The 24,520-nt window shown below is 36.5% G+C and overlaps 1 protein-coding gene across 5 annotated transcripts in view; it reads right to left on the bottom strand.

Annotated features, from left to right (window-relative positions):
- The window catches only part of srrm3 (serine/arginine repetitive matrix 3), a 474,513-nt gene that overhangs the window by 14,679 nt on the left and 435,314 nt on the right, over positions 1–24,520 (bottom strand). For all 5 annotated transcript variants that reach the window (XM_039756801.1, XM_039756797.1, XM_039756799.1 and 2 more), the window contains 3 exons: positions 13,698–14,020; positions 8,139–8,390; positions 2,214–2,348 (listed from right to left, as the gene is read on the bottom strand). In XM_039756801.1, coding sequence (XP_039612735.1) covers positions 2,214–2,348; positions 8,139–8,390; positions 13,698–14,020 — 710 coding nt within the window. The remainder of the gene's footprint in view (positions 1–2,213; positions 2,349–8,138; positions 8,391–13,697; positions 14,021–24,520) is intronic.

The following is a 24,520-nucleotide window of genomic DNA, read 5'->3' as shown; positions in this document are numbered from 1 at the left end:
CAGTTTTAATCGCACCCCCCCCCCAGCATTTTTTTGAAATGTAGATGCATATTTTATTATACCTACTTAACTTTTATCGACATTTATCTAACTCTATATTTATTGTTCTAGTATCAGAATGTAGTTTAAGTTAATTTGTTTTGGTTTCAACAGATGTTTTTTTCATATTTTTGATTCTTGTTTTCTTTTTTTCACATCTTCGCACCCCACTATTTGTTACTTCGTGCCCCCCTATAGGGGGGACCGCCCTACAGGTTGAGAACCACTGCTGCAGCAGCATGAATTCAGTTTAAATCCCTGATGCTTGCCTACAGAGTAGTCAATGGGTCAGCATCTGAATATATGGAGACACTGGTGAAGCCCTATACTTCTTCTCTCCCACTCAGGTCTGCCAAGGAAAAGCACCTGCTGATGATGTCTCTGCTTGGTAGTAAGTCTCAATCCAAACTCTTTATCTGTGTAGGTCCTACTTGGTGGAACGGACTACCCACCTCCATAAGTACTGCTGACTGACTCCTTCAATGTATTTAAGAAGCGATTGAAGACCCATCTGTTCTATGAATATCTATCAAAATGATGAAGGAAAAAAAAACTTTGCAATATGTTATACTCTTGGTTAGTTTATTTAAGTTTAATTGCTTAGGGATTGTAATCTATGATTGTAAATGTATGTACTTATGGCAATCGACTTTTGTTACCCATCCTATTATACTTGCCAAACAAAGAGGCCCTATCCTAATGTTACTCAATTGTTTACCTCTTTTGAAAGTTGCTTTGGAGAAAAGCATCTGCTAAGCAAATAAATTTAAATGTAAATATAGTATAACATGGGTGTGAAGTTTGCATGTTCTCTCTGTATCTGCGTTGGTTTCCTCCGGGTGCCCTGGTTTCCTCCCACAGTCCAAAGACATACAGATTAGGTTCACTGGCGATCCTAAATTGTCCCTAGTGTGTGCTTGGTGTGTGTGTGTGTCCTGCGGTGGGCTGGCGCCCTGCCTGGAGTTTGTTTCCTGCCTTGCGCCCTGTGTTGGCTGGGATTGGCTCCAGCAGACCCCTGTGACCCTGTAATTGGAAAATAGCAGGTTGGATAATGGATGGATGGATAGTACAGCAATAAATACGTTAACCAAAGACTCTGCAGTGACGGAAAAAGAAGATATGAATTAGAAACATATAATGGAAAATAGAGGCTTCATAATGAGCAAATCGAATAGTAAAGGTGTTAAAAGAACTACCTTGAGTAACACAATGCTGATAAACCTTTTAAAGTGTAGTGGGGTGGTGGCGATGATTAGATATCTGCCAACTCAATGCAAACATTGATAAAAATTTCACTCGTTTAATTAACAGTGTTGTTAAGGACTGATTAACCTGATGTTTAGATTTATCAAAGTCATTAATGCCAACACATTCTGAAGGCATTTTAAATGTACAAATATTGTTTCTGTCATAACCTCTAATAATAAATTATATATATATATATATATATATATATAAAATCTCTAACAATATATAATTGTTAAATATATATTAATAATATATAATAACTGTTCAAAGTACTTTACATAGAGAGTGGGGAGCCACTTCAACCAACACCAATGTGCATCAGTAGCCATTTTAAGCCAGTACACTCACCACACATTAGCTATTAGGTGATTAAAAGGTGAGGGAGACAGTTTGCCAATTAGAGACGGGATGATTAGGGGGCTAGAATGGCAAGCTGTAGAAATCAGGATACACCCTACTCTTTACAAAGAATGCCCAGTGATCTTTAATAACTACAGAGAGTCAGGACCTTGGTTGTTGATATCATCTACATGTCCTGTTGGCCTCTCCAACGTCCCTTCCAGCAACAACCAAAGCTTTTGCTTGGTCTCCCACCCAAACACCAGCCACCCCAGGAATAGGCTTGACTTTTGGTGGATTATCTGTTTTGAAGTGCCTGTGGTATGTATTACAAATGATTAAGTTTTCTTTAAAAAAACTGTGCTGAATTATCGTTTCTTTGATAATAGTCAGGTTAAGTAAGAAAATCTAGAATGCTGATATATCACTGTATTTAAAACTGATAAGAATCCAAAAAATACAGATAAAACATTATTATAGCTTTTCATATAATTCATTACAATTAAAAATCAACATGCCTTTAGAAGACCAAACATTTTTTTAGGTAGCATACAAAACATATATACAGTATATATATATATATGTACCTGGTAATCCTTCTTGGCTCCATGAAACTTGGAGAGTCACGTCTCCGCTTCCTAATTGGGGAATAACTTCTGGAACGCCTCCGAGCTCTAGCCTCTGTATCTGTGTGATGTGTTCTTGCATCACTGTCTTTTTCCCTGTCAAAAAAACCACAAACTGTAAATATCACACACAAAAACAAACAAACAAACAAAAAAATACTACTGATACATTAAGTCTTTTGTTTTTTCTTGTGAAGACAGTTTGGCCTCCAATTTCTCAGACCCCAGTGATGGGTATAATTCTCCCTGGTACACAGAATTTGATGAACTATGAGGAAATATGATAAGATTCACTAAACCCCATTACAAAATGAGGTAGTATATGACACTGGGCTAAAAGTTGAATTTCTGTGTAGGTGAAGCAACTGTTAGGAGCATTATTAAAAGGGTTTCTATAAAGGAGAAGAAGAATAGAAAAGGCTTAAAACAAAGGCCCACATTTCATTTGTAAGACAGTGGTTCCTAAATTTAGTTTTGTGGGAGTGCTGCAGCTGTGGGTTTTCATTTGAACTGTTGTCTTAATAATTGGCTAATTTTGTATTCATATTTACTGATTACATTTGTATTAATATGATCAAAATTAGACAGCACTTACTTGGGAAGTGACATGCTAACCACAAGCGTTAAAACTCATTAATGGCAGCCAAACCAATGTAGCTCTAAGTCCAAAGTCCCAAGACTCATGTGATGCTAAAATGTGTGACGGTGCTGTCAGTTAGCTCATCACACTACCCAATGGAGAGCAGGTAGTGACAGTAATCAGAAGAAGGGTTAAAGACCAGCTAGAAGAGTGAAACTTCATTTCTGCATAATGAGTTTCTGACTTAAAATAAGTAAAACTACAGCAAAGTTCCTGTATTGGACTAAATAATTCAATGCCTTGTTATTATGTGGTGTAGATAATTTACGTGTATCAGATTATAAATGAGAACAGCCAAATCCTTAGAGTGGTTAATTTGGGGATATTCTAATGGGAGGCCAGAAATAGTTTAGCAGTTATTATTCCTAAGCAGATGAACTTACAGTGATGTCTAGGGAAAAGGAATAAAGGCAGGTCAAGGAGAATATGAAAGGTGAGTTAAAATTGACAACACTGGAGAATATGAGTGGGAAAATATAAGTTCAGAAGGGTATTGGCACACGCATAAAGTGGTTGAAGATCCATTATATATAGTCTGTAAGGGGCAAGATATAGTGGATGCACTTATTTAAATTCATGAACTGATGACTCAGGCTACTTAAAACAATTTCTAATGCTTTTGAAAATGGTGACTATCTTCTTCTTCTTCTTTCAGCTGCTCCCGTTAGGGGTCGCCACAGCGGATCATCTTCCTCTATATCTTTCTGTCTTCTGCATCTTGTTTTGTTACACCCATCACCTGCATGTCCTCTCTCACCACATCCATAAACCTTTGCTTAGGCCTTCCTCTTTTCCTCTTCCCTGGCAGCTCTATCCTTAGCACCCTTCTCCCAATATACCCAGAATCTCTCCAAACCAACGCAATCTCGCCTCTCTGACTTTGTCTCCCAACCGTCCAACTTGAGATGACCCTCAAATGTACTCATTTCTAATTCTATCCATCCTCGTCACACCCAGTGCAAATCTTAGCATCTTTAACTCTGCCTCCTCCAGCTCTGTCTCCTGCTTTCTAGTCAGTGCCACCATCTCCAACCCATATAACACAGCTAGTCTCACTACCATCCTGAAGACCTTCTCTGTCACTCTTGCTGATACCCGTCTGTCACAAATTACTCCTGACACTCTTCTCCACCCATTCCACCCTGCCAGCACTCTCTTCTTCGCCTCTCTTCCACAATCCCCATTACTCTGTGCTGTTGAGTATTTAAACTCATCCACCTTCGCCAACTCTACTCCCTGCATCTTCACCATTCCACTGACCTTCCTCTTATTTACACACATGTATTCTGTCTTGTTCCTACTGACCTTCATTCCTCTCCTCTCTAGAGCATATCTCCACCTCTACAGGGTCTCCTCAACCTGCTCCCTACTATCGCTACAGATCACAATGTCATCAACAAACATCATAGTCCACAGGGACTCCTGTCTAATCTCGTCTGTCAACCTGTCCATCAACATTGCAAATAAGAAATGGCTCAGAGCTGACCCCTGATGTAATCCCACCTCCACGTTGAATGCATCCGTTGCTCCTACCGCAGACCCTACCACTGTCACACTTCCCTCGTACATATTCTGTATAACTCTTACGTACTTCTCTGCCACTCCCAACTTCCTCATACAATACCACAGCTCCTCTCGAGGCACCTTGTCATATGCTTTTTCCAGGTCCACAAAGACGCAATTGAACTCCTTCTGGCCTTCTCTAAACTTCTCCATCAACATCCTCAGATCAAACATTGCATCTGTGGTGCTCTTTTCTGGCATGAAACCATATTGCTGCTCACTAATCATCACCTCACTTCTTAACCTAGCTTCCACTACTCTTTCCCATAACTTCATGCTGTGGCTCATCAATTTTATTCTCCTGTAGTTACTAAAGATCTGCACATCCCCCTTATTCTTAAATATCGGCACCAGTACACTTCTTCTCCACTCCTCAGGCATCCTCTCACTTTCCAAGATTCCATTAAACAATCTGGTTAAAAACTCCACTGCCATCTCTCCTAAACACCTCCATGCTTCCATAGGTGTGTCATCTGGACCAACGGCCTTTCCATTTTCATCCTCTTCATAGCTGTCTTTACTTCCTCCTTGCTAATCCGTTGCACTTCCTGATTCACTATCTCCAACTCATCCAACCTCTTCTCTCTCTTGTTTGCTTCATTCATTAGCATCTCAAAGTACTCTTTCCATCTGCTCAACACACTCTCCTCACTTGTGAGTACATTTCCACCTTTATCCTTTATCAACCTAACCTGCTGCACATCTTTCCCAGCTCGGTCCCTCTGTCTAGTCAATCAGTACTGATCCTTTTCTCTCTCCTTAGTGTCCAACCTCTCATACAACTCATCATACGCCTTTTCTTTAGCCTTCGCCACCTCTCTCTTCACCTTGTGCCTTATCTCCTTGTACTCTTGTCTGCTTTCTGCATCTCTCTGACTATCCCACTTCTTTGCCATCCTTTACCTCTGTATACTCTACTGTATTTCCTCATTCCACCACCAGGTTTCCTTTTCCTCCTTTACCTTTCCAGATGTCACGCCAAGCACCCTTCTTGCCATCACCCTTACTACATCTGCTGTAGTTTCCCACCTGTCTGGTAACTCTTCACTGCCACCAGTGCCTGTCTCACCTCCCCCCTAAACTCAACCTTGCAGTCTTCCTTTTTCAACTTCTACCATTTAATCCTTGGCTCTTTCCTCACTCTCCTCCTCTTCTTGATCTCCAATGTCAACCTACAGACCACCTTCCTATGCTGCTTAACTACACTTCCCCCTGCCACCACTTTGCAGTCTTCAATCTCCTTTAGATCAACTCTTTTGCATAGGATGTAATCTACCTGTGTGCATCTTCCTCCACTCTTGTACATAACCCTATGTTCCTCCATCTTCTTAAATTACGTATTCACCACAGCCTTGTCTATCCTTTTGGCAAAATCCACTATCCTCTGACCTTCTTCATTCCTCTCCTTGAAACCATACCTACCCATCACCTCCTCGTCTCCACTATTCCCTTCACCAACATGCCCACTGAAATCTGCTCCAATCACCACTTTCTGTCCCTTGGGTACACTGTTCACTTCATCCAGCTCACTCCAAAAATCTTCTTTCTCAACCATTGAACACCCATCTTGCGGTGCATATGCACTAACAACATTCATCATCACACCTCCAGTTTCCAGCTTCATAATCATTACTCTGCCTGACACTCTTTTCACCTCCAAAACACTCTTGACAACATGTTCCTTCAGAATAACCCCTTATCCCATTTCTTCTCCTATCCACACCATAATAGAACAATTTGAGTCCACCTCCGATCCACCTGGGCTTACTCCCCTTCCGTTTAGTCTCTTGCACACACAATATATCAATCTTCCTTCTTTCCATCATATCTGCTATCTCTCTCCTTACCAGTCATACTGCTAACATTCAAAGTTCCTACCCTCAGTTCCACTCTCTTTACTTTCCTCCTCTCCTCCTGCCTCCAGACATGTCTCCCCCCTCTTATTTTCCTTCTTCCTCTTCGGCCAACAGTAGCCCAATTTCCGCCAGCATCCTGTTGGCTAACAGTACTGGCGGCAGTCGTTGTTAACCCGGGGCTCGACCGATCCGGTGTGGAAATTTGTATTGTTATTCGTATATTGATTTGGCAAAATTTTACACCGGATTCCCTTCCTGATGTAACCCTCCCCATTTATCCGGGCTTGGGACTGGCACGAAGAAACACACTGGTTTGTGCATCCCCTGTGGCTGGGTGTTTGAAAATGATGACTATAAAATAATTAAATGAAGGTGAGATTTATAGAAGGACTTACACACAAAAACAGACAACTGGATCATTTTCTGGAACATTTTGGAACAATTTGGGGCTGGAATTAACAGAAGGAGGAGAAGGAGGAGGTTGGGGGTTTTATTCTTAATAAGCTGTCATAGAAACTTTGAAAATATCTCACATTAGCCATTATATGATGGTGGTGATGGCGATTGGGGGTAAATTGAAAGGTGTTTATTCATTATCCTTGCTAATTATTCTCTTTATATTTTAATGATATAGTAATGCCTAACAACAAATATGAGGTCACCCATGACTCTGGTGACAATGGACTTCAGCTAATTTAGTGTTACTTGCACCTGTGTGTTCTCAATATGAAGACACAACTTTAAACAGTAGCAAACTACCTTATTGCAAAGGTTCCCTTTGGACCCAAACGTTATATAGGATGAATCCACACTCATTAATGGAGAGATATTCTAACTGCTTGAGTGGCTAGGCAGGGTCTACAAGGGGTAAATAAAGCTTGAGGTTCAAAACTGTACCCTAGAAGTAGGATTTCGTAGAGCCCCTAGCAGAAGAACAGGTAATAAGGAAGCATTCACAGTTTCTTCAGAATGGTAAGACACATCAAAGATTACTACATAGCACTGGTGAGACCTTTCTGTATTTTTTTGTGAAATATTCCACTGATATGGTTCACACTATCTGTCAGTTTTAATACACATTGTAATATATTGTTGAAAATAACAGAAGATTGTGGTTTTCTCTGTTCATGTGACAGTGTGAAATTTTGACTGTTAAATATATACCTTATGACAGACGACTGGGGCTCCTGGCCAGCCAGGACGCCTGGAGGATGGAAGGACTGGGAGAGGGACAATACCTCCCCTGGGACATGAGAGGGCAGCTGCCCTGGTTTGCTTTAGGGCCATGGAGCCTGGAAGCTCAACCTTATGGGGGCCCATGGCCACTGCCAGGGGGTGCCTGGATGGTTCTTGAGCCCTGGACTGCAGCACTTCCGCCTCATCAGGAAGCGCTGCTAGAACAGGAACCAGGTACACCCGGAGTGCTTCTGGGTGCCCATTAAGCACTTCCGCCACACCAGGGAGCACCTGGAGCACATCTGGGTGCATTATAAAAGGGGCCGCCTCACTCCATTCAGAGAGTTGCAGTCAGGAGGTAGAAGACAGAGCTTGTGGGAGAGGAGTGGAGGCGGCTGAAGGGAAGGAGAAAGAAAGTAAAGGACTGAGCATTGTGGGTGGATTGTGCGCTGTGTGTGTGCGGTATTGAAGAAAGCAAAATTAACATGTATGTTCTAGACATTGAGAGTCCTGTGTCTGTCTGTAGTTGGGCGGATCTTCACTACCTGTACACATTAGAAAAATATTGTTTTTTCAGTACTATCAGATTTGCATCAGAGGAGACATTAAATTCCACTGTAATTTTATTTTTTCCATTAACAAAAGCCTTACCTGGACTCATTTTGTCTAGAATGGGGGGATCTGGATTTGCTCCTCCATTCACGGGAACGGGAGTGTGATCGGGAAGGAGATCGGCTGCTCCAAGTACTGCTTCGGTGACGAAGGCTGCGAGAAGAGCTCTTTTTTCTTTCTGAGTTGTGTCTACTGTGTTTCTCATGCTTAACTGGTGACAAAGATAAGCTCTTCTTTCGACTATTTACTCTACCTCGGTGATGCTTTTCACCTTCATGAAAATTCTTTGTTCTGGTTTGCAAAAACAAAAGAAGGAGATTAAAAACTTGATTCTGTTACATCCTAGTATTATAATTGTGGAAACAAATAGTATAATGTAGGTGCAAATGTCAGTATTGAAATTATTTTTGCTGTTAGGATTATGGTCAGTAGATCTCCAAAAGATCTGTAATAATGTACATTAATATTAGATCCACTGTTAACTAAATATTAATAACAATAAAAAAGTTATTTTATTATAAATGCCTAAAGACATTTCTCCTAGCCAAAGAACACAAATATATAATTGATTATAATAACCACTGAATGAATACGATTATTGAATGTTCCTATTTTGATATTCCAAGCTGTTGCCATCAATGCCATTTAACTACTGAAGTGACTGATAAATTAATGAGGTACATGCTGGCTAAATGAATATACTAACAAAGTGAATTTGAAATTTACAACATTTCAACAAATTATGTTTATGTAGAACCAGTGCTGGATTGCCAGTATTTAAATGTCTCTCCCACTTATTCAATGTATATAGTTCTATGAAAAACATTTATTCCCCTCCTGCTTTTCCTCTGTTACTGCAAATCTTTACACTGAATTTTTCAGGTCTTCAAAATTAGATAAAGGGCATGTGAATAAATAAATAACACATTTTGAATTTTATTTATGCCATTTATAAAATGAGCTAAGTCATTCAACAGCAAATTAAACTTTGTACAAAACACTTAACTGCACCAACTGCAACAAAGGCTTGCTCTAACTAAGTATCAGTCTTTCACTGTTGTTTTATCCTACTATTTCTTGCAGGAATGTGTTAATTCAGAAAGATAGATTTTCAAGACCAACCACAAAAGACTTTGACTTAAGACCTAAAAACATTCAGTGACAAAATTTGCAACAATAAGATTGGCAGCTTATACATACTTATAAAGTGTACAAACTGCATATATTATATATATATATATATATATATATATATATATACATATACATACACAGTATACACACACACACACACACACACAGGAGTGGGAAAAAGTAGATTTGTTCGTATAAAGTGTACAAACTGCATATATTATATACAGTACATTACATACAGTATACACACACACACACATACAGGAGTGGGAAAAAGTAGATGTGTTTGTTTGGAAAAAGGCATGCAGGTTATGATTATTACAAAAGCTTTATTAACTCAGTAGCTTTATTAACTCAAAAGAATGTCACAGTGGCACAGTACACTTGGCTACAATCTTGTAAGTACTCAAATTTCCGGTCTTCATTATCATTATTTACACATTCTTGTAGTCTACTAGCTACACTCAAGAATACTTTGTTAATAATAATAATAATAAGAAGACTCAACGTAGCAAAAATTGAGCTTCATGAGAATCCAGAGAATGCTAAATGTGTATGGGCTGTAATCAACAAAGATCGCCAACTGATAGTGCGTGTCTGTCCCAAGCATCAAATCACCCAGGTGACTCATCCCCCCTATAGCCCTGATTTGGCACCCTGCGACTTCTGGCTTTTCCCAAAACTAAAATCACTTTTGAAGGGGAAGAGTTTTCAGACTGTCGATTTTATTCAGGAAAATACAACAAGGCAGTTGATGGCAATTCCAACAAAGAATTTTGCAGAGTACTTTAAAAAGTGGAGGAGATGCTGGGAGAACTGGATGAGGTCCCAAGGTGCCTACTTTGAAGGGGATTGAGGTGTCATTGTTCAGTGTACAATGTTTCTTGTACCTTCTTCAATAAATGTATTGATTTTTTCATATTACATGGCTAGATACATTTCCAAACAGACCACACACACACACACACACATATATATATATATAATATATATATATATATATATATATATATATATATACACACCCACACAATCATACATACATATACACACGGTACCTTCAGGAAGTATTCAGACCCCTTCACTTATTTCACATGTTATTGTGTTGCAGCCTTATGCTGAAATAGTTTAAATTAATTTTTTTCCTCATCAAGCACTTAATATCTCAGAATAACTAAGTAAAAGTGGGATATCGGAAATATTTTCTAATTTATTAATAATAAAAAAAATGAAATCTTAATCTGACATCTGTATTTAGACCCTTTACTCAATAATTTGTTGAAAGACCTTTGGCAGTGATTACAGCCTGACTTCTTCTTGGAAATTATATGATGAGGTCAAGCAGGTCCGTCTTGTTTTCATCCAACTAGAGAATCTTGTTTCTAATAAACTGCGAGACCCTTGGATGCCTTTTTACAAACTTCAAAAGGGCTTTCTTGTGTTGTCTTGTCACTCTGCCATAAAGTCCAGATTAGTGAAGCGCTGCAGTGGTGACTGTCCTTCTGGAAGTTTCTCCCATGTCCTAAAAGGTTTCTGGATATCAGCCAGAGTGACCATTGGGTTCTTGTTCATCTCTCTTACCAAAGCCCTTCCACCCTGATTGTTTAGTTTAGCTAGGTAATTTGCTCTAGGAAAAGTCATGGTTGTTCCAAACGTATTCCATTTAAGAATCATGATGGCCACTGTGCTCTTGCAAACATTCAGTGACTCAGGATGTTTTGTAGCCTTCACCAGGCCTGTGCTTTGACAAAATCCTGTCTCTATGCTCTGCGGGCAGTTCCTTCAACCTTATGTCTTAGTTTTTGCTCTGATACACATTGTCAGCTGTGCGAGCTTCAATAGACAGGTGTATGCCTTTCCTAATCATGTTCAGTCAATTGAAATGACTACTGGTGGACTCCAAACAAGGCGAAGAAACATCTCAATGATGGTCAATAGAAGGAGATGCACCTGAGCAAAATTTCAAGTATCACAGGAAAATGTGTCAACACTTGTATCAATGTGATATGAGTTATTATTTAAAATAGAGCTGCTGGTTAATCACCGTTAACATGAGCGAGTAATGCATTAAACATTTCTGCATTTACATTTAACAAAACCGCTAAATACATCAATTTGACCTCATTTCACACTTAATGAAACAATGCCAAATGAATTCAAGTCTATCAATACCCCTTGATCGTTTCCTGTGTTGGATCTTAATAATGGTCTTCATCGACACACACCAGTAGAGTCGCTACTCATCCCTTGTAATATGGGATTGCCCCATATTGGAACATAAAATACAGCATATCATCTTGAATCAGTAGGGGGTACGATATTAAATATATTTTTATACACATCCTTTCAAAGATTAACATGAGAAAAGTTAAAATCAAACAAGTTTTACAAGCGGAGTGAATGAGTTCAATTTTCATGTCACATTAGCGTTGCAGACGGTCAAGCACTGCCATCCTTGTCATTATGCTGTGTTCATATATTGACAGTAAAAAAAGTTACATTGCACTGTATAATGGAATGTCCAGAACAAGATGCTCCATGCACTGGTGTCTGCTGATACAAGTCCACCTGTGAAACATAAGAGGCTGTCGAGGTATAGGTCTGTATGGATCTGAGCCTTGTCACTAGTGATGAATATGTTTGTTGTGGAGCTTTTTTCGGTCGCCCATGGAGGGATATCTAACCTGAAACAGCACAGTGCACGTGCTACCTACCCAATGACCAAGCAGCTAGAGAGCAAATGACATAGAGTGGAATTTCCTTGATTCCTTATACCTTACCCACACTTCCCTCAACTCAGACATGGTATGTTGCTGTTATTTACTACATGTACTGTATGTTACTTACTGTAGCATACATTATAACCTATATAGCCTACTTTATACTCGATAATCTGTGCAAATTGATAAGGTTAATGTTTCAGTCTATTTGTGCTCAAGGTTAAGATAGTTAGGGTTAGGCTTAGGGTTAGGGTTAGTCCACCTGTGAAACATAAGAGGCTGTCGAGGTATAGGTCTGAGCCCTGTCCCTAGTGATAAATATGTTTGCTGTGGAACTTTTTTCGGTTGCCCATTGAGGGATATCTAACCTGAAACAGCACAGTGCACAAGATACCCAATGACCAAGCACCTCGAGAGCAAATGACATAGAGTGGAATTTCCTTGATTACTTATACCTTACCCACAATTCCCTCAACTCAGAAATGGTATGTTGCTGTTATTTATTACATGTATGTTACTTACTGTAACATACATTATAACCTACATAGCCTACATTATACTCGATAATCAGTACAAATTGATAATGTTAATGTTTCAGTCTATTTGTGCTCAAGGTTAAGATAGACTTATTTTAAAAATTAATAAAATTACATTCTATGACATTGTGCAATTTCAATCGGCTAAATAAATAACCCTATCACAATCTATAGTTTTCTTTTTAAAAGCATAATTTATACACATTTTCAATCTAATTAATGACTTATCCTCTGCAGTAACACCTGCAGTGTTGACTCATGTGTATTTTGCAGTTAAGCACAACCTGGGCAATGACAGCGCACAAGCGCTGAACCATTATTTTGTATTTCTTTTAATTTCTTTAAATTGTTTGGGTAACTGTTAGTGCTTTTGGTATGTTGTCTTTCAATATAGCAGTCCAAACAATATGTTTTGGATTTCCCAGATATTACATTTGGGTGTTTGGTGGTCATTAGGAATTGTTTCTGTTAGGCAAAACTGTTCAATAAACTCACTGAAATAGTTTAATATGCATAGGCAAGTGATTATTAAAACTTTTCATTAGAAATGAATCACTCAAGAGTTTTCTGCTATATAGAAAACTATTAATATGCTTAAAAAAATATGATAAATTGTGATTAATTAAGATTAAAATGTTAATTATTTGATTAATTGCAATTACTTTTTTTAAAATCAAACACCAGTTCTAATTTGAATTGAAGTGACTTTAGCATAAGGCTTCAACAACAAAAAAAAAGTGAAGTGAAGCAAAAAGTGAAGGGGTCTGAATAATTTCTGAAGATACTGTATATATATATATAAAAATCTTCTCCAATGCTCATTTTTAGAAAAATATTTGAATAGATGAATCTCTGCAAGGTCCATTGACTTAAATTGAGTGGACGGTTTTAAAAGACAAAAAAATAACAATGGCAAGGAATTTCAATTCTAGACTCAGAATAATCTATCAGCTAATTCTGAAATGTAACTGATGCTTATGTAATATAATAGCTACCGTTACTTTATGCAATGTGTCAAATTTATCAAAAGAGTAGTAAGAGTATTTTATTACATTTTATATTATAACATTCTGCGGTGTTTGGATTACACATTGCCTGGTATACTAACTAGAATTTCTTAATACTTTGCCAAAGCAAAGTAAATTAGGGTTGAACTGGGGTGCATTTTATATCAAAAACTGCACAATGCACTTGATACCCTCACTTACTTTCGAACATGTAAGCTTTTATTTTTTTGGCAAGTGCTGTGGTGCGAATGCCCAGAGTCGCTGCTGCAGCCGGTATGGCTTGTAGTCTCTTGGTGTACGGCGCCTGATGCTTTCTGCCGACTATTTCGTTTGCTAGATGTTGTAGACCTGGACCTTCTCCTTCTCATTTGTTTCTCATCATCCGAAGAGCCATCTCTGACTGAAGGTGACACAGCTCCTGGAATTCTGGTTGAAAGCTTCTGAACTTTGCTGTCTTTTGAGCCTGGTTGAGCAGAAGCTAGTTTGGACTGTACCCTTGGAGAGGCAGACAATGATTTTACCGTCTGCAAAGAGAAAAGGATAAAGAAAAAAAAATATGGCTTTAAAGGGAAGCTGGAAAGAAAGATTGTTTGTACCAGATGATATATTAATATATAAAGAGATATGTTTACATAAAACTAAACTTCTCATTGTCTTAGACAGTCCTCTACCGAGTAGCTCATGCAATACTTCACATGCAAAAATAAATTGATTTGAAAATAAATGAAGAAAATAAAAAAAAGTAAAAAATTGGTTGAGATCAGAAAAAACAGAAAGAACTTAAAAGAGAAAACAAATATGATTGTTGAAAGTAAGAATTTACAATTAATAATGAAGTTAAAAAGATAAGACAACTGGACTTAACATCACAGAAATGGGAGAAAAAAAATCACAAATATATAATTAATCAAAAATTAGGAAAACATTAAAAAAAAAGAGAAAAAAAAAAAATCTATATCTGAACAGTATTTGTTGGTGGGTTTTCCTGCAGAGAACTGCTGAGATGTCATCAACGACCCATTTTAAAAATGTTTTTATTCCCTTTTGGTTAACATCCACTTACCAATAAAGTGGCATTCCCTCCTTTAGTAGGTAAGGTTTGAAGAAAAGGGAAAAGCGGGCAACATGAGTGCATCATTAGAGTCACAAAATGCAAGAGAAAAAGACACAAAATCCTCCCCACGATGTGATTCATGAACAATGTATGACTATCATAAGGAACATTTCCAAACCATACACTCTTCTTGGCAATTTAGCATTTTTTTCTTCCTGGGCCTGGGTTTTAAAAAAAATGTAATATATGGGAGTCTTATAAAAAAACAAAAAAAAAAAAAAAACACACTCATATTTATATTTTGTACATACAAATGAAAACTTGGTGATTAATAGCTGCTCGTCTAAATGTGCCCAATTCCTATGTGCTCAGACAGCAATGTGAGCTTAAGAGCTGATATGTCAATTACTTAAAATTATATCATAGTGGCTGATATGTTAATTAACAGAATACAAAGGTCTGTTTCTTAGAGTATTAAAATTGTGGTATTAGTTTATTTTGCTTAAAATGAATGAATGAAAATTTTTGTTTGTTTTATTCTAAACTGTATTCAAGTCAACATTGTTTGCATGCATTTTGATACAAAGAAAATGTATGATATAATTTCAACATAAGAGTTATTTACAAAATGAAATATATTTAAAAAAAATTTAATTTTTAAACTTAGTTTTTAACAACATGTCATAATGTAGCTGAATACACATCATATTTACATTAACCTTTTTTTCCCAACTATGTCAGGCAGCTAAATTTAAGGGTTGAGAAAGGATCAGTCCTACTTTAAATATTTATATAAATGAATAAAGATATTTGTTGGAAAAAATACTTAGTAATTTGTTTCTAGGCTGAAAGTCACTTTCAGCAGAAGCCCATTTCAACGATCTTAGTACTGGTCTGTCCATTCACCTAACGTTTTTTTCGCTACTTGCGCACGGGTGGGGGGCTAAAGCATATTAATGTAGCTTTAGGTACAAGGAAAGATTAGAGCAAATTTTATCGCAGGGCACATTCACACACATACTACTAAGACATTGATGATCTAGCTAATCTGTACGTGTCTGATATGTGTTAAGAAACCATAGACAGAAGACAACAAAAAACCATGAAAATGTTCAGATAAAAAGTAAAAGCGGTGCTTTTGAGTTTCTATGACCAATGCATACTATATAGGTGGCATGCAGTGAAAATATTTAACAAGCTGTGTAGAATTGAAGGAACTGAAGTGATATGATCATGATCTAGGGCAACTGCTTCAACATCACTGTTGAAATGTCTGGAAAGGGCAAGGATGGCCAGTTGGTTTATTATAAAATCCACTGGACTGTATATGAAAAGAAAAAAAACCATGGGCCCCAAAAGAGTTATTTTCCCCAAATTACTATCACCATTTGTTTTGTCATTTTGCCCTCATAAGCTACCACCCTGAAACCTAATTTGAGTTGGCAAAGGTTGTGATATTTCAGCTTCATTATTGTTTGATTTCCTGATTATCCATATGGTTTTGAAAATCTGTTCAACTACCCTGTCCTACAGTAAACAAAACTATCGATGTCTTCTTTTTCCTGACCGTTTCTAGTGAAAGTGTGTGGAGACCTGAAACATCTGTTGGCACCACCAGGTTCATGGAAAGTCAGTCTATTTACAGGAGTGGCTCAAATACCTACTTCTTAATACAAACTGGACCAGGTTATTGACACTAATCATCCTAATGGATGGGTCTTCTGGAATTTTACGAACATGGAGTACATCAGAGAAAAAACCCACATGAACAAAAGGAAAATGGGAAAAATCCACACATTGAGGGCCAAGCTGAGACACAAAACCAGGTCCCTTGAGCTATGAGGCAGTAGTATAACTAGCCATTACAATTCTATGATATATTAAAAATAAATTTCACTGAACTGAATATGGGACACACATAAGTAACAAGACTGTAAAGTTTCCTCTATGAAACCAAGCTGTTTTATTACAAATAATCCAAAGTGGCATTAAGGGATATTTGATAGCTGCACCAATTAAAGGAAAAGGAATAATAACCAAAGGAGAAAATTTGATTACACTGGGAAGAATAAAAAAAAATAGTTTACAAAAAAAATGTCACTGTGTCAACAGTTTTAAAGTTTCATGTGTTACAATATTCTAGAGTGTAAAACGCCAAACAAGGGAAACATGAATGCTAGCAGTGTATTGTTTGTGAAAAATATTATCCTTATTATAACTTTCATGTCAATGGTAAAGCTTAAAGAAAGTAAAGTATGCTTATGAAGTGTCAATTTTTGCTTTAGCTCACAATATAAAAAAGTGACACCTTACAGCATAATGCTGCAATGGCATATGAAGACAGAATGGTCCATATATATGCTGAAAACATCTCCCTTTGTCCTTTCTTCTTAGTTCAGTAGAGCAAGTACTTGAAAGGAGGACAGACAATAATTCAAGGAGCCCTTCGACATTAACTTTGAATCTAATCTTGCTCACAAAAAGATCATCTCATCTTATTTTCTTATCAGGGTCACTCACTGTGGTTGTGTTTCTATCTCTTTTAATCGATGGGTCAGAAGGCCAGAAAAAAACAAATATCATTTAGGCATTGGGTCATATTTTGTTATGGCAGTAAACAGGAATGTTTTTAGGTTCACTTTCCATCTCTGATTTGAAGCATATCAACTCACCAGCCTGTGCTCACAATGTAATAATACACTGAATTACCATTTGTACTACAGTATATACTGAACATAAAGCAAAATAGGATTCAGCTTAGCACACATTCTGTATATACGTTGTTTCATAATTATGTATTAAAAGCTGGATTATTTGATTTTACCTAAAACAACATACAGTTTCAAAGGGAAAGTATGGCAGCAATTCACATTTTTAACGGTTTCAGGTGATGAATTGAGCTAAAGTGTTTATTGTCATCAAAAACAGTTCAAGTAACATGAGAAGTATAACTTTATCTCTAGTAGTTTATTTTTAAATTTTCAGGTCACAACTGGAATATAGAGTGGCTTGGCGTGGAGCACATAGGAATGAGAATTAAGCTTAGTTAAGGAAAAGAAAAAGGAAGCAGCTATAGAGCACCAATGGATTCTTTGTAATTAATATTGCAGCATACTAGACTGCTAAGAAGTCCCAGTGTCTCACCCATCAAGAAAAACAATAAAGTCGACACCTCTTACCTACTACAAATAAAAACACTTCCATCACCTTCTGACCTTTTATAAATAATAAATATGGTAAAAAAAAACTAAACAAAAAGGCCACAAATTACTGCCTTCTGTAGAACCTGTGATCATTTTACTTTTTTAGTTTTTTGTTTTCTACCACAGAAATAAGATTTGATGAGCTGAACGCTCCATAGAAAAATCTTCCAAAGCGCCACTATTACTTATTAAGTTTATTTTTAATAATCTATTTAAAATAAAAATAAGAAATGGTCTATTACAGAGGAAAATGTTCTTTGTGACTTGGCTTTTCAAATTTGGAATCCACTTGTGTATATACTGTGAACGGATTATCCAAAAAGAGGTCTGAATTAGGGTCTTTAAAAGATGATTTAAAACCTGATTCTCAGAGACTACAAATTTTGTTCACTAAAACCAAAAGCAGTCATTTGCAACTATCTTAAAGTCACTATATTTGAAATAGAGTCTTAGTAATATTCCTCATCATTCTGGCATATCTCTGTCCTTTGCTCACCAAATTTGTTTTGTGATATTTATGAGAATTTCACAGTAACTTAAAAATTGTCACTTGAGTTGTAAATGGAAAGCAAGCACACTTATTTACTAATTTTAAATTAAACTTTACTTATAGGTAAAGGACTTTTAACAGTAATATATGAGTGAAAGACAGAGACACGCATACACACTTCAACTCATGCTGCAGTCAATCTGGGAAGTTCACAGTGCATATCATCATATAGTTCATCTTCCTAACTACATAAAGAGTTTGACAGAGTATATAACTCAATGAGCTTATTTATTGGTACTGTTTAAAAATAAGTTTGTGCTATAATGTGGTACAGTGGGGACCATATGCAGTATACAAAGATTTATTAGACACACGTACACTCTCAATTCTCTTTACAGATAACATATCTTGCTGCGAACAATTAGACCAAGTTCACTAAACTTCTCTATCCTTATTTAAAGAGGCACTCTCAAACGATTTTACAGTGTTAGTGATATGTGGCTGTAAGTCATCTTCTGTAATAGATGATGTTCACTTGTCAAATTGCACCCTGGCCACCTTAAGAGAAAGTACGTTGAAATCTCGAAATATCTTGTTGATTGTGCGGCGAGGAAAAGTTTGCATTTGGCCTTTACCATTGGAGAAGAATTGGAACAATTGGTTTTATAAGCCTTTAAAAATAACAAATAATAATCTGACTAGATCTATAGCAATCCGGTTTTGGGTTTTTAGGTTGTGAAATAAGGCGCAGATGAAGAATAATACAGCAATACAGTTTGCATTTTCTGTATATGTACTGTTATTTTTCTATAGATTTTTAGGTGAAAAAGCACAAGTAAAGGGGACACAAATGCAGATTATACCAATTTAATTGTTAACAATGAAAGAATAAATATTGTCCTTTGGAATCAGCCTCACAAAAATGGGCTCATAGGCATCTACTGAGCCTAACAATAAGTTTGTATATATTCATCCATCCATTTTCTTTACATTCTATTTTTACTACAGAGTGTCAAACAGTGAGTGCCAAGGTAGGAACTGACCCAGAATTTCTAAAGGCATTACATTATTAATCCAAAACTGATAATCAGTGATCTTTTAAGTGTTATTTTGACATGAAGATTTATATTTTTTCCAACATTCACATTGCTCAAACACCTGAAAAATTCTCTAAAGGAGGGGAATGATCACTAAATATCCATTTGTTCACCCAAAGATACTTTCCTGCTATTAATACCAACTTATCCCTTTAATGCTTTACATATTCAGCTACTCTAATGTAGCTATTCCTTTGTTTTCATTGGATGTTCATTCCCATCCATGGTGGTGGAATATTAGCAATGTTCTTAAGCAGTAATACATTATTTGTTAGAGATCTTGAAGAAATATATGTACATTTCAACTGCAATTTTTATTTAGTATAATCAATGATATAAAATCAAAAAATCTAGATTTCCTAACAGAAAGCTGGTGATGCCAGTGTCTACGCCGAGTATGAAATGTGAAATGTATTTGAGAGTAGTGAAACCAAATTAACTACAGTGTTTTCCTTTCTGGGACACACTACTTTTGAATTCATTTACCAAATCGAGTCATGTAAGCATCGACCATTGGGAGTTATACAGATTTGTGTCATGTGCATGTTTAGTAATTAGGTTGGTTCCACTGTGACTATAATAGAAACATTACTGAGGCTTCAAGAAAGATTAATGGGATTGAAAGATGTAGTTTCCGTGCACTGGCTACATCTTAAAATGTATGTGAATTTAAAGACTCTGAGAATCAAGAGAATTAGCATAAAATATTAATACAATCATTTTTAATATTTCTAGAGGAACTAAGCCCTCTATTATGTCTGGTTTCAATAATATATATTTGGAAAAAGGTCTTACTAAATTTACTTTTGAGGTTTCCACTATATTAGAATTGTTTTCATACTGTTACATTACATTAAATTACATTATTTACCCAGGACAACACAGTGTATCTAAGCCAACAGCTTTGGGGTTTAAGTCCAATGCTTGAGCCACTGGTGCACCATGAATATATGTATGCTCCTGTTTGTGCTTTAAAGTGATAGTGCACATCTTGCTTAAATTACATACAAAAAAACTGGACTGTATGAGATGGGAAACTTAAAAAAGTTCTTGTCAAAAAAACACATATCACTGAAAGAAAAATTAGCTGCAATGGGAGAGAACCACCATCTTAAGATACTATTCACCAGTTTGTCAACTGTAAGTAAATAGATCATAATATCGTATAAGAAGGAACTGGAAGTAACGGCTTTAAAGAAATATTGACATTGTGAACGGTGCAACATAATATATCTGCTTGTCAAATCAAATACACTAATAAAATATATTAGAAATTTATTACTTTAGGTATACAGTAGATGCCAAATACATCAATTTGAAAAGTTGCCTGTCACTACTGATGAAGTCTATTAATCAAGACTATGCTCAAATGTAATCCTGAGTTTTATATAATGCTCAGTCATCTGCAAATTAATTTTGGTAGTGAGGAAGGAATACCCTTTTGAGATTGTGCATTCTTTAATCTCAAAGGCTGAGTAGTAAAATCAAAGTACTGTAGTATTCCAAATTAATAGCTTTTATGCAATAAAGTGGTGCATGGAAATTTATCAGTGGATTTTAATAGTGATATCCATCTTTCACCATGTATCAATGTAAATAAATCACTAATCCAGCTTTTAAGTTATGTTATAAGTTAAAGGAGTCTGTTTCACCCAAGTGATAAGCAAGAACTGTGGCCTATTGGCTTAGTATGTGGATGAAAACCTTAAAGCTGCTAGTGTGTATTCTAAGCTTAATATTCATAAATCTATTCATACATTTCCTGAATCCTACTTTTCTACATTTCTGGATTAACGCTATCTAAATTCCTCTTTAGCAGCAATTGAGAAAAAGTTTATAGATCTCTCTGATTCTGTTTAAATAGATATATACATGTGGGATGTTTGTATCATTTTCTAAAAATGTAATAAGGTTATGCATATTTGAAGGAGCCCTAACCTTGCATTCAGAGAAAATTGCCTAAAATTACATAACATAATATTCTGAAATCTGCTTAATCTTGCTCAGTGTCATGGAAGACCAGAACCTTTCTTGGCAGTACTGGATTCAAGGAAGGACAGAGTTGTGGACAGGATACCAGTCTACAGCAGGGACCACTCAGGCACACACCCACTCTTATCCGGGGCTAATTGGTAATTGGTAATCAGCTTAAACTGCATGTCTTGATAGATAGATAGATAGATAGATACTTTATTAATCCCAAGGGGATGATGGAGGAAATCCACACAGACACATGGAGAACACTCAAACTCCACATGGGCATCAGTAGTGCATGGATTTGAACCTAGCGTGCAGTATATGTAAGGAGGTAGTGATACACAACACTACTTGTCATATTTCTCTTTAAGAGAAACTGATATATCTGTTTTGTTTTCATAAAGTTGGTGAAAAGGCAACCAATATGGGCAAAATTGTTTACAGACCTTTACAGTGAAAGCATTCTTATCTCACAAACAGCACACAGTGCACCCATTATGTGATAAGATCACCCGACCGTGTCTGGTAAGGGCTTTTTCTGGATCCATGATTACCTAGATATGTATATGAGAACAGCACAGCACATCAGAGCAACACGCAGTAATTTCAGGTTCAGAGGAGAACTTGCATTTAATTTGTAGCTCTATGTCCAAGTGTAGCATGTGTCTATTTTTATTTATTAGGTAAAAAAGAACTTTCTGCAATGTAAATATGCCACAAATGTGGTAACTATATTACTCCTTAAATCAGTCAATTTTTTAAAAACTATATTGTTTTTCACTTCTATTTAACTTTTATAGTGTTCTTACCTGAAGTATTAAAAATGTTCTGCCTTAATGATTTTTTTAAACATTCCTGCTAAAAAAGAATTCTTATAGTAAATAATTTTAATCCTTAAAGTGTAACTGTTTTCTGTTATTGACCCTAAACACAGTTGCACTTTAAAAGACTCGGGTGCTATCATCTTCCAAAACATATGGTATCATGAAATACATTGAATAATCTACAACAAAGCACTCCGTGAAAAGCTTGATACAGAAAGGTCTAATATAAAGTAAAGAATGAGTATGTGAAATGTGCTTGTGAATTTCCAATTTTCCAACTTGATTTTAAGTTCAAGATACACAGAAATATATACAAAGAGCCAAGTCACTTACTGTATGAGAGCAGGTAAAAAGAATCATGGCTACAAACTGTTCCTCTAAAGCAGGGGTGTCGAACTCCAGTCCCGGAGTCCTAGGCTTTCATCCTAACTATCTTCTTCATTAGTGACCAGTTCTGGCTGCTAATTAACTTATTTTGCCTTAGTTTTAATTAACGTGACTCAGGCCCCTTACTTGTTTCTTTTACCTTAATTAGCAGCCAAACAATAATGAGACACAAAACAAGCCGCCACATGACCAGCTCACCTGTGTCCATCACACAATATCTGAAACTAAAGAAAGGTGAAGGTCTTGGTAAGGCTGATCTCTCAGGTCCCCAAAACATTTTGACGGTGTTTTTTGAATTAACCAAAAATCAACATTTTTAGAAAGGTCTGCTGTGGTAGAATGAGAACAGCAACAAGCCATTGAATTAAACAATGGGTTTAATTAACAGCAAGAATCGGCTTCTCACTAAGAAACAGGTTGGAGTGAAATTCATTGGAGTTTGATGCCCCAATTTAGCTGGTCATCTTTTGGCTCGTTTCATGTCTTATTTCTGTTTGGCTATCATTTAATGATGAAAAGAATCAATTCAGAGGACTGAATCCTTAAAAACAGGGCCATTAAAATGAAGGGAAAAGGAGTTACTTAGCAGTGAAAACTGCTCGCTGATTAGGAAAATGAGTTAGAATGAAAACATTCAGCTACTGCGGCCCTCCAGGCCTGGAGTTCGACACCCCTGCTCTAAAGAGTCAGCTTGTCTGATTTTGTGATAGAGAAGAGACAGGTTTTATTATGATTTCATGCTCAGTTGTGTCCAGTAATTCCAGAGGTTAATTTACAGGCTATTTTCAAGTATCATAAAATATATTAATCAAAATGCATAGTATGTGCAGTACACCACAATTGCAGATACATTACAAATGACTGAAAACTTTTAAGAAATGCTATTAAAGAATGTGAAAGTAAATAAAAGTGAACGTTTAAGCAAACCACCATGTACTGTATAAAGGAAACTCCAGCTGACAAACTTCCTTCAGTTTCATCAATGGCTTTTGGGACTCGAAAGTAAGAAAGTTTTTATATATGCAGATGGATCTGTGCAGTTTTTTCATATACAATATGCAAACATTTACATCTGAGAAAAGCATAAATAAAGCATTGGGTAACATCTGAAGACCTGATCTCTCTTTGGCCTTGTCCCCTAATTTGTATAAAATGTCTAACAACATAACATGAAAATTGTAGTGTCAAAATTTGGAAGGGTTGGTAGGTTTAGCCCTGTAGTATAAGCACATGCAAATAAAAGGTCAAAGGTGATGAGCAGTTTTCACAACAGCTGAAACTGTCTATACCCATTATCACCAAAGCCAATTTCCCATGCATTACTTTCTCAATGTAGGATTACAGAAAATCTACAAGCATCAAGAGCCTGGTAAGTGAAGTCTGCTTCTGAAGCTCTCTTTTTGTAAGAAACAAGCAGCCATTAGAATCATTGGCAAGAGTCTTTAATAAGTTATTTTCTTTTTATAACAGCTATTTAAAAAATAACTTTAACAAACAAACAAACAAACAAACAAAAGAACATGGATGATACCATTCATGGAAAAACAAATGCTAAACACACAGATATGCATTCTAGCAACAGAAAGAATGAGAGACCATGGACTGGGGCTACCTTCAGAAATATAGCATATGAGGTAAAAAGGAGGAAAGAAAAAGAACCACCAAAAGATTAAAAAAGAAAACACTGAAATCAGGCTAGGGTGCTTTTCAACAGGCTTATCTGCAGAATGTGTACGTGCTTAGGCAGAACATCACCTACCTTTCTTTTCAATCTGTGACAGGTATGCAATAATCAAAAGAAAACAATATTCTCCACTTTGGAGTGCAGAATGGGAAAAAGACAATGACTTTTTAGTAATGTGCTATTGATCTGCAGCTAATAAAAAGAAAGAAACAGAAAAAGAAATCTACTTGCCTACTTGCGTTTTGTTCGCTCAAACAATGCAGCCATGGTAAATATTGGAAAAAAATAAAATGTCACCGTAAAATAAA

This window comes from Polypterus senegalus, chromosome 6 (assembly GCF_016835505.1).
Source record: "Polypterus senegalus isolate Bchr_013 chromosome 6, ASM1683550v1, whole genome shotgun sequence".
Lineage (NCBI taxonomy): Eukaryota > Metazoa > Chordata > Cladistia > Polypteriformes > Polypteridae > Polypterus > Polypterus senegalus.
Note: the sequence above shows the minus strand (reverse complement) of the source record. Positions and strands in the feature narration are given on the sequence as shown.